The sequence below is a fragment of the Phyllostomus hastatus genome, unplaced genomic scaffold (assembly GCF_019186645.2).
Source record: "Phyllostomus hastatus isolate PE091 unplaced genomic scaffold, TTU_PhHast_1.1 phas_contig_348, whole genome shotgun sequence".
Classification (NCBI taxonomy): domain Eukaryota; kingdom Metazoa; phylum Chordata; class Mammalia; order Chiroptera; family Phyllostomidae; genus Phyllostomus; species Phyllostomus hastatus.
The window spans coordinates 7,545,409-7,558,549 of NW_025333860.1; the positions used below are offsets into that span (position 1 = coordinate 7,545,409).

Here is a 13,141-nt window from a genome sequence, read left to right on the forward strand (position 1 = left end):
CCCCTGACAGTAAAGGCAGCCGCTGGGGGACATCCGACTCCAGGGGAACCGAGTCGGAAGGCTGGGTCCCTAAGGTCCAAAGCATAACCAATCAGTTGTCAGGGTTTCTAACAAATCCAGGGCATGCGTTTGTCAAACCCAGGTTGGTTTTAGTTTAGAAGTAGAAAAGAAACTCGTTTCCTTCGGAGCCCGAGGTTGGGAAGTTTTGTTCTGAGGCCGCGTGGACCTGCCGGCTCTGCGCCACCTCAGCGGCCCAGGCGGAGCAGAGCCCGGGGCCCCAGGAGGGCTGCCGGGCCCCCGTCCGGGACCGTGCGCGGGCGACCGTCACTCCCCAGCCGGGTGAGGCGGGCTCCTCACGGGCCGCACGTCGGGCAGCCTCCCGGGCCCTAGCGCAGGCCAGGCACGGGTCTCCGCCGCCGCCCCGCACGCATCCCCGCACCTCTGACTCCGGCTCCGCGTCCGGGGAGTGGACTCCGGCCCAGGCGCCTCCCTGTGCGGCCCCGAGACCCGTGCGCTGTCCAGGTGGCCAAGGCCCGCGCCGCCGCGGGGTGGGGGGGGGGGGGGGGTGGCAGGCTCCTGGGCGCGGTCCTCACCCCGGGGCGGGGAGGGGGTGAGGGTGGAGCTGGACGCCCCCGCCCGGCCCGGGGGACCAGCTCCTGGCCCCCACCCCGCGTGCCCCCCAGCACAGTGCTCATGCGCGCGGCCCGGCCTTTATAGCGGCCGCGGGAGCCGCGCTCCTCGCATTCGGGCGCAGGGAGGCGGTTCGGACTCAGGTGCAGAGCCCTGGGCGTCCGGCGCGGGAGTGCGGGTGGCTGAGCCTGTGCGCGCGTCTCTTCCATCGCTACCAGCTGTCTGCCTGCCTTCCCAATTCACCCTCCACTCGGGCCCGCGGCTGCACATCGATTCTGGGTCGGGCTCGATTTGCAGCTGGAGCGTGGCCTCCAGACCCCGACAGGGGGCGGGGGCGTTGGCTAGCTCCGGGACGGAGGCCCTTAGGTCTCCCCTGTCTCCTCTGCCGCGCCCGGGTTTCCGAGCAGCGCCGGGTCGCCGGAGCCTCCTTCGCGTTCTCTGTTTCCCCAGGTGCACGCAGCCCCACGACTACCATGGCAGCAGCCTGGAGCCCCGTTCTCTGCCTCGGTGGGTCCGCGCCCCTCGCCACCCGCTTTCCCTCTCTCCAGGCCGGGGGAGGCTGGAGCCGGCCCTCGCGCTTGTCCTCTGTTCGCAGGTCTGAGTCTGCTGCTGCAGCTGCCGGAGCCCGTGGGCAGCGAGGGGCCCGGTGAGTGGCGGTGTCCGCTCGGGACGCGGGGTTCGGGCGGGGCAGCGGGAGGGGCGGAGGGCCCGCAGGTAGGCGCGCTCAGGTGGCGCCCCTGGACCGCGGCGCGCGGGCGGGGCTGGAGCGCGCGCAGGTGGGAGCGGCCGCCGGCGCGCCCCCATTCGTGCCCACTGCCGGTCGACTCCGGCGTACCCCTTTCTCCCACGCGAGGGGGCCTCTCGGGTCCGAAGGCTATGGTCCTTCCGAGGCGCGGAAAAGGAACCCTCCCGACCTCCCCGTCCACACTCACATCCCCAGAGCCCCGGGCTGGTGGAGCTGCTACAGCGGAAGGTCAAGGCGGGGGTATTCGTTGAGCCCCACAGAAGGTGGGGGGACTAACTCGTCCCGGTGTTCCGCAACCATTTGGAGCCAGGGGAAGCCTGCTGGACCCGACTTCAGACTCTCAGGGCTGACAAAGAGGCTTACGCCGGTGTCCCACCTTGTCTGACCCCTGACTGGGTCTCTAGGAGTGTCCCCTATAAAAGGCAGCATTTGAGAGTCTTTTTAGAGTTTGTTCCACGTGTAGAAGTCCGAGTATGGGTGTGTCGTCGGCGTGTTCTCTACAACATAAATGACAAACTCTTCTCCAAAATCCATGCTTTGTTTTTCTTGAAAGGAGAAATGAAGGTAAGAATTGCACCAGGTTGTATTCAGCACTCCAGCTCCGCCCCCTCCCCCAACACTCTCACTAAAGCCAGTGTTGACAGATAGAGGTAACTTGTCTGATGCCACCAGAAATAGGAGGAAGAATTAAGGCTGTTTGATAAGAGGCATGAAACTATCGTGTTTGGTAAGGATTTTTATTTCCCCAGAAACCTAGAGTGTTTCAGAGCTAGGGGACTGGCATTGTCCCTGGCTTCCTGCCTTCCCTTCCAGGGGCACGTGCAGGGTAGGGTGCAGCCCAGTGCAGAGGGCTCTTAGGGAAGGGTCTTTGTTGGAGGCAGGCTTCTCAACTGGGCAGTATGACCAGACAGTATTACTCTGTCTTGGAAAAACGTGTGTGTGTGTGTGTGTGTGTGTGTGTGTGTGTGTGTGTGTGTTTAAAATAAAATTAATTATAGGTTGCCAAGGGCTTGTCTGTACCTAACATCTTCTGTAGTAAAATCTCTGGTTCTTTGTTAGTTGGGTTGACCATGTAAAACTTGAGAGTATTAACAGTCCTTTCTATGGCGCTCTGGGCAGATCTGGAACAGAAATAAACAGGTTCCGTTCAGATAATAATGCTCCCTTCTGAAGGGACTAACTTCTCTGTTTCCTGTCCTGCATGAGTTGCAGAAAGCTGTGCTGTGTGACCCTGTTCAAATTAACCCCATGGCTTTCATTTCTCCATCTGTGAAATGAGTGATTGAGCTAAATGACATTCACTAAAGAGAAGTATCTCTTTACTGTTTGTTTAAATTGATAGATCTTAAAGGCGCTGGTATAAAGGGTCATCTGAAGCACAGGATGACTAGAGAGGTGTGTGCACGTGTCTGTGAGAGTGTTCCTCACAGGCTTGACCCAGACTTAGTTCCATTACCTCAGGGAACTACCTACACAGTTGTCCTCAGAAGTGAGATTTTTATGTTACTAGAAGGAATTAATAAATGGCCAGTGTCTCTTATTTTATAGTTCTGATATGGCTCCAATTATGTATTTTCAAACTGGTAAGGACTGAGAAAATGCCCCAGTTAGACTTTATAGTGGCTGAGGACTAAATTAAATCAGAAAACTAACTTTTAGGTTGTTAAAATCTGGAATGGTGTGGGACAGTACAGAAGTTAATCTTCCTAACAAGAAACGTCAAAATCAGGGAAGTAAAACATCAATCTCATCTCCTAGTTCCCCCACCAACACTGCCCCAAAAGTCCTAGGATGGTTATTACATTCCCTCCTTACTCTTCAGTTCCCATTGCTATCACGTGCTTTACCAGAGGCCTGGACATCAGGAAAGAGAAAGCAGATGTCCTCTGCCCAGGGGGCTGCCCTCTTGAGGAATTCTCCGTGTTTGGGAACATAGTATATGCTTCTGTGTCAAGCATATGTGGTGCCGCTGTCCACAGGTAAGCCCAAACATACCAAGGGGAGAGAAATGCAACTGTGATTATTTTCATTCCCTCCCTAGCCACCTTTTCTTTCTCTTGGTGCCATAGAATATGGATACATTTTTAAGGTTTTCCTGAATGTCCTTCAACACCAGCTTCACCAGGGAAGCTTTCTGACCAAAGGCACATTGCATTATTTCTTGATAGCTAGATTTCTATGATTCTAAAATACTGCTAATCATGTCATGTATCACTGAGTTTTTCTATGTGCCAGCCATGGTTTTAACTTCCATGACAACTCTACCACTGTACAAGATAGGTACAATTTTACTCCATTTTACAGATGAGGGAACATACTACAAGTGTATTCTTATTACACTTCAGCTTGACAGCACAAAACCACTTTCCCAGGCAGATTTTGCACCTGTGTAAGCAAGTTTATTAAAAGGCTGGCAGCATCCTTAAGATGGCTTTCCTGCTGAACTATTTTCTCAGTTAATCAAAGCAATAGATGCAGCATGGCACAAGTCAGTCAGATGCCTCTGAAAAGTGTGCATAGACTCCCAGCTGTTATTCTTGTGTTTCAGGGGAGTAATCAGCACCTCCGGGGGACCCGTGAGAATCTACAGCCTCCCGGGTCGAGAAAACTATTCCTCAGTAGTTGCCAATGGCATCCAGTCGCAGTCGCTTTCTAGATGGTCTGCTTCTTTCACAGTGACAAGTAGGTGCAATTACGTAGTTCTTTCTTTTGTGTAAACACTGCCCCCCCCCCTGCCCTGCAAAAAAAGTTTTTGCTTTTCTCAGCCCAACCTCTCTGACTTCAGTGGAAAAACCTGTGATCAAGACTGAAGGGGTCAACTATGGGTTAGAGCCAGGGGACCCAAAGGGTCAAGGGCCCACTCAGAAGATGGCAGTGGAGCTGTGAATGGTCTGTAATCAGAATGCCCTGACATTTACCAAGTAACGCTACATCAAAAATTGAGTGGATGAATGTGAACTCATTTTTGGTGATCCTTTTGAAATATGACCTAATAGAGAAGAATCCATTTTGGTTCTTTGAAACCAGAATGCAGCAGTTATTGCTGCAATTACCATCATTACATTATATTTATCATCTTATAATACCCTAAATTAGAGTCATTCTGCTTTGATGATAAAAACAATTAAGAGGAAAAACAGCCTCCTCTTTATTTTAACAGAAGGCAAAAGTGCTACCCAGGAAGCTACAGGACAAGCAGTGTCCACAGCACGTCCGCCAGCAGGTATGAAATGTGGAGCTTATGGCCGCCTGACACAGCTCTGGGAAGTCCTGGACTGCAGGCACATCGACTGTGTCTACCTTCCTGGCTTGTTTCTCTGTTGGGCATTGCTTCCCCAATCCAGATAGTCATTAGGAAGTTAATTTTTAAAAAAATCATCTTTTTAAGAATGATACTCCTTGCAGGCTTCTTGCTATGGAACTGCTTCCTTTTGCTAATGCCAAATGCTTCCTTTGTTTTAGGCAAACGACTAAAGAAAACCCCCGACAAGAAAGCTGGCAATAAAGGTAGGAGTCCACTATCCATTTGGGAAGATAATATTCTTCCTCTCTCCCTCCTCTTGAAACTGCTAACAGAAAGACTTCTTTTTCACAGACTGTAAAGCAGACATTGCGTTTCTGATTGATGGAAGTTTTAATATTGGGCAGCGTCGATTTAATCTACAGAAGAATTTTGTTGGGAAAGTGGCTCTGATGCTGGGAATTGGAACAGAAGGACCACATGTGGGCCTTGTTCAAGCCAGGTACCAACCTTGTTGTAAGCGGAGGAGACTTGAATGATGACAAATGATCAGTCCTTTTAGTAGGTGCATTCATTTCAGTTCAATATAAACCTATTGAGTTTTGGACTATCTGGATTCCCAAACTATAAAGTCAGTATCTAAGACTGTCTGAGCAGACTGGATAGGTCTAAGTGCTTCCTTTCTGGAATAAAAGGATTTAGATAATTATATGCTATTTGAGGACCAGAAGGTAGACTAAAGGGTCATGTTACTCATACCATTACCTCTGCACATCTATTCTGCTCAATTCCTAATTTCTCTTCATTAAAGGAAGAATAGACAGTGATATGTCCATTCCTCCCCCCATTGTTCTTCTTTTTAGCTGTTTCCATGTTCCCTTGATTGGAGATCTGAAGCTTGACTTTTTTGTTTTATTCATTTAAAAATAATATTTATTGATGTGTATTATAAAAAGCTTGAAAAACATATAAAACACAAAGAAAAAAGTTTCCCAAACATAACCTCCAGAGGTAATCACTGTAGAATCTGTTATTTCTTTTCAGTGTGTTAAGAAAATATTTGATTGTAGATAGGAGGATATTTCTTAATACAGTTTTTTTTTTTCTAAACCTCACCCAAGGACATGTATATTGATTTTAGAAAGAGGAGAAGGGAGGGAGAGAGGGAGAGGAACACTGATATGTGAGTGAAACATTGATTGGTTGCCTCTTGTACACGCCCCAGACCAGGAACTGAACTTGCAAACTAGGCATGTGCCCTGACCAAAAATCGAACCAGCAACCTTCCAGTTTACGGTAGGATGCTCCAACTGACTGAGCCACACTGGCCAGGACAAGAGGGTATTTCTTGATTTTAAAACCTCAGACTAAAAAACAAAAAAGTTTTATATCCTGTTTTTTCTTTCATCCTTGGGTGTTTTGAACATTTTGCCATATCACAAATATTCTTCAAAAAATAATGTTTCATGTTACTTCGCGTGATTATTTGTCCATTCTTCTGTTGCTTCTTCGCCATCGCACCGCACATGGTGATGCACGCCTGTGTGGTGTCTGCGTCTCACCTCTGATTAGGCTGGATCCCTAGGAGTGGGAGCAGGTCAGAGGGTTCTGACATTTTTAAGGATTCTGAAATAAACAGTTAAGTTGCTTTCCAGAAAGTTGATCCAGTTTAAACTACTATCAGCAGTGTGTACGGGTGTCACCAGTACTATTACAAATAGTAATTTATATTTAATTTGTTCTTATATTTGTTAAAATTGGTGCTTTAGACAGATTCTTTTAGAGTGAAAATTTAACTTTGTTGTTTTCTACATGATTTAACAATTCATTCCACACCTTAAAAAAAATGAGGTCTGATTCCATTGATTTATGATATCAATTTTACATACAAGTTTAGGCAAGTCTGTTTCTTGCCTAATCTATTTGCTACTTCTTTTTTTAAAATATTTTATTTATTTTTAGAAAAAGGGAAGGGAGGGAGAAAGAGGAGGAGAGAAACTTCAATGTGTGGCTGCCTCTTGTGCACCCCGCATCAGGGACCTGGCCCACAACCTAGGCATGTGCCCTGATTGGGAATTGAATTGGCGACCTTTTGGTTTGCAGGCCGGCGCTCAATCCACTGATCCACACCAGCCAGGGCTAAATCTATTTGCTACTTCTTATATCTGTTCTACAATACTTTGATTATTGTAGGTTTATTGTACACTGTAATATCCATAAGGCAAATTTCCCATAGTACTTTTCTTGTATTTTTCCTTTGCTATTTTTACTGAATTCCTTTTTAAGATAAAACTACACTACCCTGTAGACTCATACAAAGACTAGCTTTTCTATAAACTTCCTGGTTTATAGTTTCTCTATTTTAAAAAGAACTATATCAAGAGTTTCTACTTAAGCAGAATAACAATATATCATTAAGGAGGTAATAATAGGACTAATTGGGATAGTTGAAAATTGACTATAAAATTAAAATCATAAGTCATAATTTGGATAGCTGAAAAGTGGCCATAAAAGTGAGGTTATCAACCCATGAAATCTGATTTTGTGACCCAACATTCCATGAGTTATACAAAAATCATACCATCAGGCATGCAGAAATACAATCAGGCCTATGCTTGTCCCTCAAAAATCTTGACTTAATGGCCATTGATAATGCTAAGATCTTAAAAGTTTTGCATTTATGAAATATTGACTCATCCGATAACTTAACAAATTGTACTTTAGCTATTTTGTACTCACCATGGTCTCTAATGAATAAAGTATAAAAGTGAGCTGTACTTCTTTTACTATTAAATATGGAAAATCTCAGACCCCTTACCATACACATAATTTTAAGATTAGCAAATGTTAATATCATTTATTATCAGAAAAATTCAATATTACAATACTTTATAGTGCATTTCATTATGACTTTTCTTATTTGTTAAACATTGGCTTTAGTGTCACTGAAGCGGCCTCCTCTGACCAGAGACCTGACTTCCCAGGCCCAGACTGTGTGGAGCTTGCAGGGCCCCCAGTGGAGCGGGCCCAGCCTTACACCAGGCTGGTTTCTGTTTAGCCCAGGGCCCTGAGCCACGCTTGGTTTCAGGTGCTCCGTAGAATTTGGGCATGGCCATCACAGCCAAACAAATCTGAATTTAAAGTGTGACTATGTTTTATTGGGAAAATTACCCAAACACTCTGAACCTGTTTCTTCATTTATATGATAGGGAAATACTAATTTCTACCTTATAGAGTCATAATGAAATGAGATAGAATACCTATAACATAGAGTATATTACCAGAATATAGTAAACCCTCAAGGTAGCAATTGTTTTTGTTACATTTCTGAAAGATCCCTAATAATTCAAGTAAGGATGCAATGCCTTAGTTGATGATATAGTGTGGGATTAAGAAAGAAACCTAACCTGGACATTGCCCAGGTTAAAAAATTTTTAAAGGTATATGTATTACATTGCTTTTCCTTTCCCAATTCTTTCTGAATGACATTTTTTTTTCATTTTTTCACTTAGTGAACATCCCAAAATAGAATTTTATTTGAAAAACTTTACATCAGCCAAAGATGTTTTGTTTGCCATAAAGGAAGTAGGTTTCCGAGGGGGTAATTCCAATACAGGTGAGTGGACTCTGGCACCTGGGATGCAACACAGGAGAGGGTTATGAATGGTCAGCGTTGTAAAACAGTGTTATGCTGTTTTACGTAAGGAAATGGGAAACTCTTCTTCCTGTCACTGGAATTTTGGCTAGATGTGCACTTGATCATTTGAGATACTCAATCTTTAATGGAAAATATACCAAAGGGTTCATTGAAATTGCACATTTAAAAAAAAAATTAAAGCATTGTGATTTATAATCCTTATTGCAAATAGGGCAGATGTCACTTTAGAGAAGTACCTGTTTGGAATGGTAAAAAGAAGCAAAGATCAACAGACTTACCTAATGAATGTAGATGTGGTAGAAAAAACTAGAGTAGCACTAAGGACCCTCAGAAAGGCAGCTTCGTGTTCCGAGACGTTAGAGGTACTAATCAGCCAGTAGGGACAGAGAGCACAGGTACAGGAGTGGGAGCGTTTTCTGTTTCTGACTGATGATTAATATAAGGAAAGGAAATGTGAGGCTTTGCGGAAGTGATGGGATAAGTAATGTGCATTTTGAAGACAAAAGCAAAAGGCCTGACAGATAACTCAACTTTCCCACCTTATGCATCTATTATAGAACCAGGTGCTATAGAAGTTAAATTCTTAAACAAGGTGGCATTGAGTTGGTACAGGGAAATAGAAATGTCACTTGAGCAGTGGTGGTTCCAGCTTGCTTCTTTTTCAAACCTAGGAAAAGCTTTGAAGCATACCGCCCAGAAATTCTTCACAGTAGACGCTGGAGTGAGAAAAGGGATCCCTAAAGTGGCAGTGGTATTTATTGATGGCTGGCCTTCTGATGACATTGAGGAAGCAGGCATTGTGGCTAGAGAGTTTGGTGTCAATGTATTTATAGTTTCTGTGGCCAAGCCTATCCCTGAAGAACTGGGGATGGTTCAGGATGTTGCATTTATTGATAAGGTAAGGAGGTGAGGGGTGTCTTCTGTTATGGTACTGATTCCGTTTTGGACCTCGAGGCATAGTGCTGACTGGCCCATACCTGGACTTTTCACTTCTAAGAAAGTAAGTTTTGATCCCTTTGGATATCTTTTATGTCTTCCCCTTCCCCCACACTAGGCCGTCTGTCGGAGTAATGGCTTCTTCTCTTACCACATGCCCAACTGGTTTGGCACCACAAAGTACGTAAAGCCTCTGGTACAGAAGCTCTGCACTCATGAGCAAATGATGTGCAGCAAGACCTGTTATAACTCAGTGAACATTGCCTTTCTAATTGATGGCTCTAGCAGTGTTGGAGACAGTAATTTCCGCCTCATGCTTGAGTTTGTTTCCAACATAGCCAAGACTTTTGAAATCTCAGACATTGGTGCCAAGATAGCTGCTGTCCAGTTCACCTATGATCAGCGCACAGAATTCAGTTTCATGGACTATAACACCAAAGAGAACATCCTAGCAGTTATCAGAAACATCCGCTATATGAGCGGTGGCACAGCTACTGGTGATGCCATTGCTTTCACCGTGAGGAACGTGTTTGGCCCCGTGAGGGACAGCCCCAACAAGAACTTCCTGGTCGTCGTCACAGACGGGCAGTCCTATGATGATGTGCGAGGCCCGGCTGCTGCCGCCCATGATGCAGGTAAGGTCCTTGTCATAGGACTGCGGAGGGAACTGGAGGAGGGATTAGGTGAATTTTAGAAGTACGTATAGACTTACGTATTTATTTCATTGAACAAACACCTACAGTCATGTTCTTAAAGCTTTGCCCTGCCCTGGCTGGCGTAGCTCAGTGGATTGAGCATGGGCTGTGAACCAAAATGTCGCAGGTTCGATCCCCAGTCAGGGCACATGCCTGGGTTGCAGGCCATGACCCCCAGCAACTGCACATTGATGTTTCTCTCTCTCTCTCTCCCTCCCTCCATTTCCTCTCTAAAAATAAAATCTTAAAAAAAAAAAAAGCTTTGCCCAACATTAACTGATTTTTGTCAAGGCAGCTCTACTCCCATTCCGGATACAAAAACAAACTTCTGCCAAACACACAGCAGCGAGGCCAGTGTTCAAACCCACGCAGTCTGGCCGAGTCCCCACTCCCGACCACCTTCTCACTGAGGAAATACGAGAACCATGCTGTGTCGTGAAAATGTATAGGTCCTCACATTTGACTCAGACTTGGAATACATTCACCCCCACTCCCAATCAGTTTATTGTAATTTGCCTTGGAATCTACTATTTGATAACATCCTTTTGTCGTTTTCAGGCTGGCATGAGTTTTATAAGGTTATAAGGCCACAAATAATGATTTTAATTCTATTCCATCTAAACTTCCGTTTGTTTTTTTCCTTAATAATGGAAACACACTCTGATGTTATAGAGTATAAAAAGGTTTTCTTTGTTATCTCAACCTTAGTATTACTTTTGGCAAAGGTCCCTGGTTCCTGAAGACATCAGCATGATGTATGCTGACATCAGATAGGCCAACAAGAAGCTGAGGGTACCTTTCCCGGGATGAAACTGAGTGACTGCAGTCCAGTAATATTTAAAGAACAAAAATGCTCACTTGGTGGCGGCGGCGGGGGATTAGCAGCCTTTCTTTTTTCTTTTTTTATACTCTTCTGCACTTCCTTTTCCCTATTTAATTGCTAATGATGACCTTGTTCTTTCTGTACATTAGTACCTCTGCCAATGCATTTACGCACTTTTATAAATATTGATGGAATCATTTTTCTTACTAGAACTGATACACCCATTGTCTTATTTTTATACATCTGGCTTATTTTATACATCAGCAACTAAGCTATGTTGGAGACCTGTTTGCTATCATACTCCTTAAAAATGGAGCTTACTTAAGTTATGGTTAACACAACTGGATTCGGGCTAAAGTGAACTAGATCAACTCAAATGTACTTTCCTTAATTGAATTTCAGGAGGTTGGGCCACACTAATTTCATGAAAATTATTCAGTGGTATCAAAATTAAATATGAAAGTTAACAAAAGCCAGAAAACAGAGTAGGATTTCTGGGCTAGGTCACAACCATTTTTTAATTCTTTTAACTATGATTATATACAAGGCCTGAGCTAAACAATCTGGGCTTGAATGTAGAATTACAAGTGAGGAAAACTAAGTGGGAGGAAAATTTTGACTTTTTTTCTTCTGCCAGAGGTACGAGCTGGTGGTGATAAGTAACAAATCATTTCAAGCAGCTTTTACATCATTGAAATCTGCTTCATTTATATCTTAAGCATTCATAACTCTGAGCACCATAAACCACTAGAAGGGAGATAAAGCCTTAGATAGGAGGGGGATAGCTATTTCAGAAATTCTCAAAATGTGATGGGAAATTTCATCCAGTAGATAGATGGTAGTCTACACTAAAAATCTACTGAACCACTGCTTTTACAACTGGGATTGAGGTGAATCAAGCTAATGTATTTAATTAACACCTTGGCCAAAATGTACTTTGGAATAAAAGTCTTCTGGTTGCTCAAGGGAATGCAGGTGGAATGCCTCATAGACATTTCTCTAGCTGTTTCTCTCACTAGATTTTTGCTTTGGGATTAAAGACTAACAATTTTCAGCCTGCAATGTAATAGATAAAGACTAAAACAGAAGAAAGTTATTATTTAGTGTACTAGTCACCATTCCCTCAGACTATGCCACTTTAGAAAACCCTAACCATTTACATATCCGATTCTTCCTTGTTCTGTCGTACTGGCTTGACTCCACTATAATGGTTAACTGAAGTGCTGATAGTACACAGTACTTTCTCATACCAGTCTGAGGGAAAGCTTTCATTTTACCAAGTATGTTTGCTGTAGGGTTTTGTTATGTTTTGTTTTCAAATATATTGTTTATCAGCCCTGGCTGGTGTGGCTCAGTAGACTGAGTGCTGACCTGAGAACCAAAGGGTTGCTGGTTCAGTTCCCAGTCAGGGCACATGCCTGGGTTGCAGACCAGGTCTCCAATAGGGGGCGCTGGAGAGGCAACCACACAGTGATGTTTCTCTTCCTCCTTTCCCCTTTTTCTAAAAATAAGTAAAATCTTAAAAAAAAAAGATATTGTTTATCAAGTCAAGAAAGTTTTACTTCTAGCTGTTGTATCATAGACATTGAACTGTATCAAACATTTTTGTCAGTGATCATTTGTCTGTTAACGTGGTTAATTACACTGATGGTAAAGCTTATGGATTTGACCAAACTGTTTAGCCATTTTTACCACAAAAACTGTTAAAACCTACCTAAGGATTGGCTACCGGGGATTTAGTTCTTCAGATATTACTAGGCAGTTTCCTCTACAACTATGTCCTAATGTATGAAAAAATATATACACATAATTTTACATCTGGACTGGAACTTGGTTTTTATTCCTTGTATTTCCATTGCAGGTATCACCATCTTCTCTGTTGGTGTGGCTTGGGCACCTCTGGATGACCTGAAAGATATGGCCTCTAAACCAAAGGAGTCGCATGCTTTCTTCACAAGAGAGTTCACGGGACTAGAACCAATAGTTTCCGATGTCATCAGGGGCATTTGCAGAGATTTCTTAGAATCCCAGCAATAATGGTGACACTTTGACAACTGAAAGAAAAAGGGCAAGGGAACATTTTCATAATACTGAAATATTATAGAGCATATTAGGATCAGATACAAAACTATTGTATTAAAGATGCCAACAGCCGTTTTAAGCAAATAAGCATTCATTTAAAGCTAAGAGTCTCTAATTACAATTTAGACTCAATTGTTGACTCTGCTGAGGCTTCATAATCATGACCCTTAGGAACTCAGGAAAGGGGATATATTGTGGGTTAAAATCTTAAAAAGTTCTACACTAAAAAGTATATTAAATGTGATTTGCAAATTCCATAGCTCAATAAAAGAATCTGATATGTAGCCCAAAAGCAATATTCTTTTTTATCACTCTGTATGAAATACATAAG

At 44.0% G+C, this 13,141-nt stretch overlaps 1 protein-coding gene across 3 annotated transcripts; it reads left to right on the forward strand.

Moving 5' to 3' along the window:
• Positions 1–207: 207 nt before the first annotated feature.
• Positions 208–13,141, forward strand: COCH (cochlin). Of its 3 annotated transcripts, none has more exons than XM_045841163.1 (12): positions 208–339; positions 1,081–1,137; positions 1,226–1,276; positions 3,198–3,354; positions 3,924–4,057; positions 4,536–4,598; positions 4,838–4,882; positions 4,971–5,118; positions 8,129–8,232; positions 8,946–9,172; positions 9,329–9,845; positions 12,590–13,141. In XM_045841163.1, exons 2-12 carry the CDS (start codon positions 1,104–1,106, stop codon positions 12,763–12,765), a joined length of 1,656 nt encoding a protein of 551 aa, XP_045697119.1. In that variant the 5' UTR covers positions 208–339; positions 1,081–1,103; the 3' UTR covers positions 12,766–13,141. The 3 variants fall into 3 exon arrangements, with proteins under 3 accessions (XP_045697119.1, XP_045697118.1, XP_045697117.1); XM_045841162.1 differs by lacking the exon at positions 208–339 and adding an exon at positions 367–522; XM_045841161.1 differs by lacking the exon at positions 208–339 and adding an exon at positions 689–773.

Bases quoted from the DNA above. Each gene is read 5' to 3' on its own strand.
- COCH (XM_045841163.1), top strand. From the start codon at position 1,104: ATGGCAGCAGCCTGGAGCCCCGTTCTCTGCCTCG. The intron at 4,599-4,837 runs GTATGAAATGTG...CCTTTGTTTTAG, and splicing joins CACAGCACGTCCGCCAGCAG to GCAAACGACTAAAGAAAACC. The intron at 5,119-8,128 runs GTACCAACCTTG...TTTTTCACTTAG, and splicing joins GTGGGCCTTGTTCAAGCCAG to TGAACATCCCAAAATAGAAT.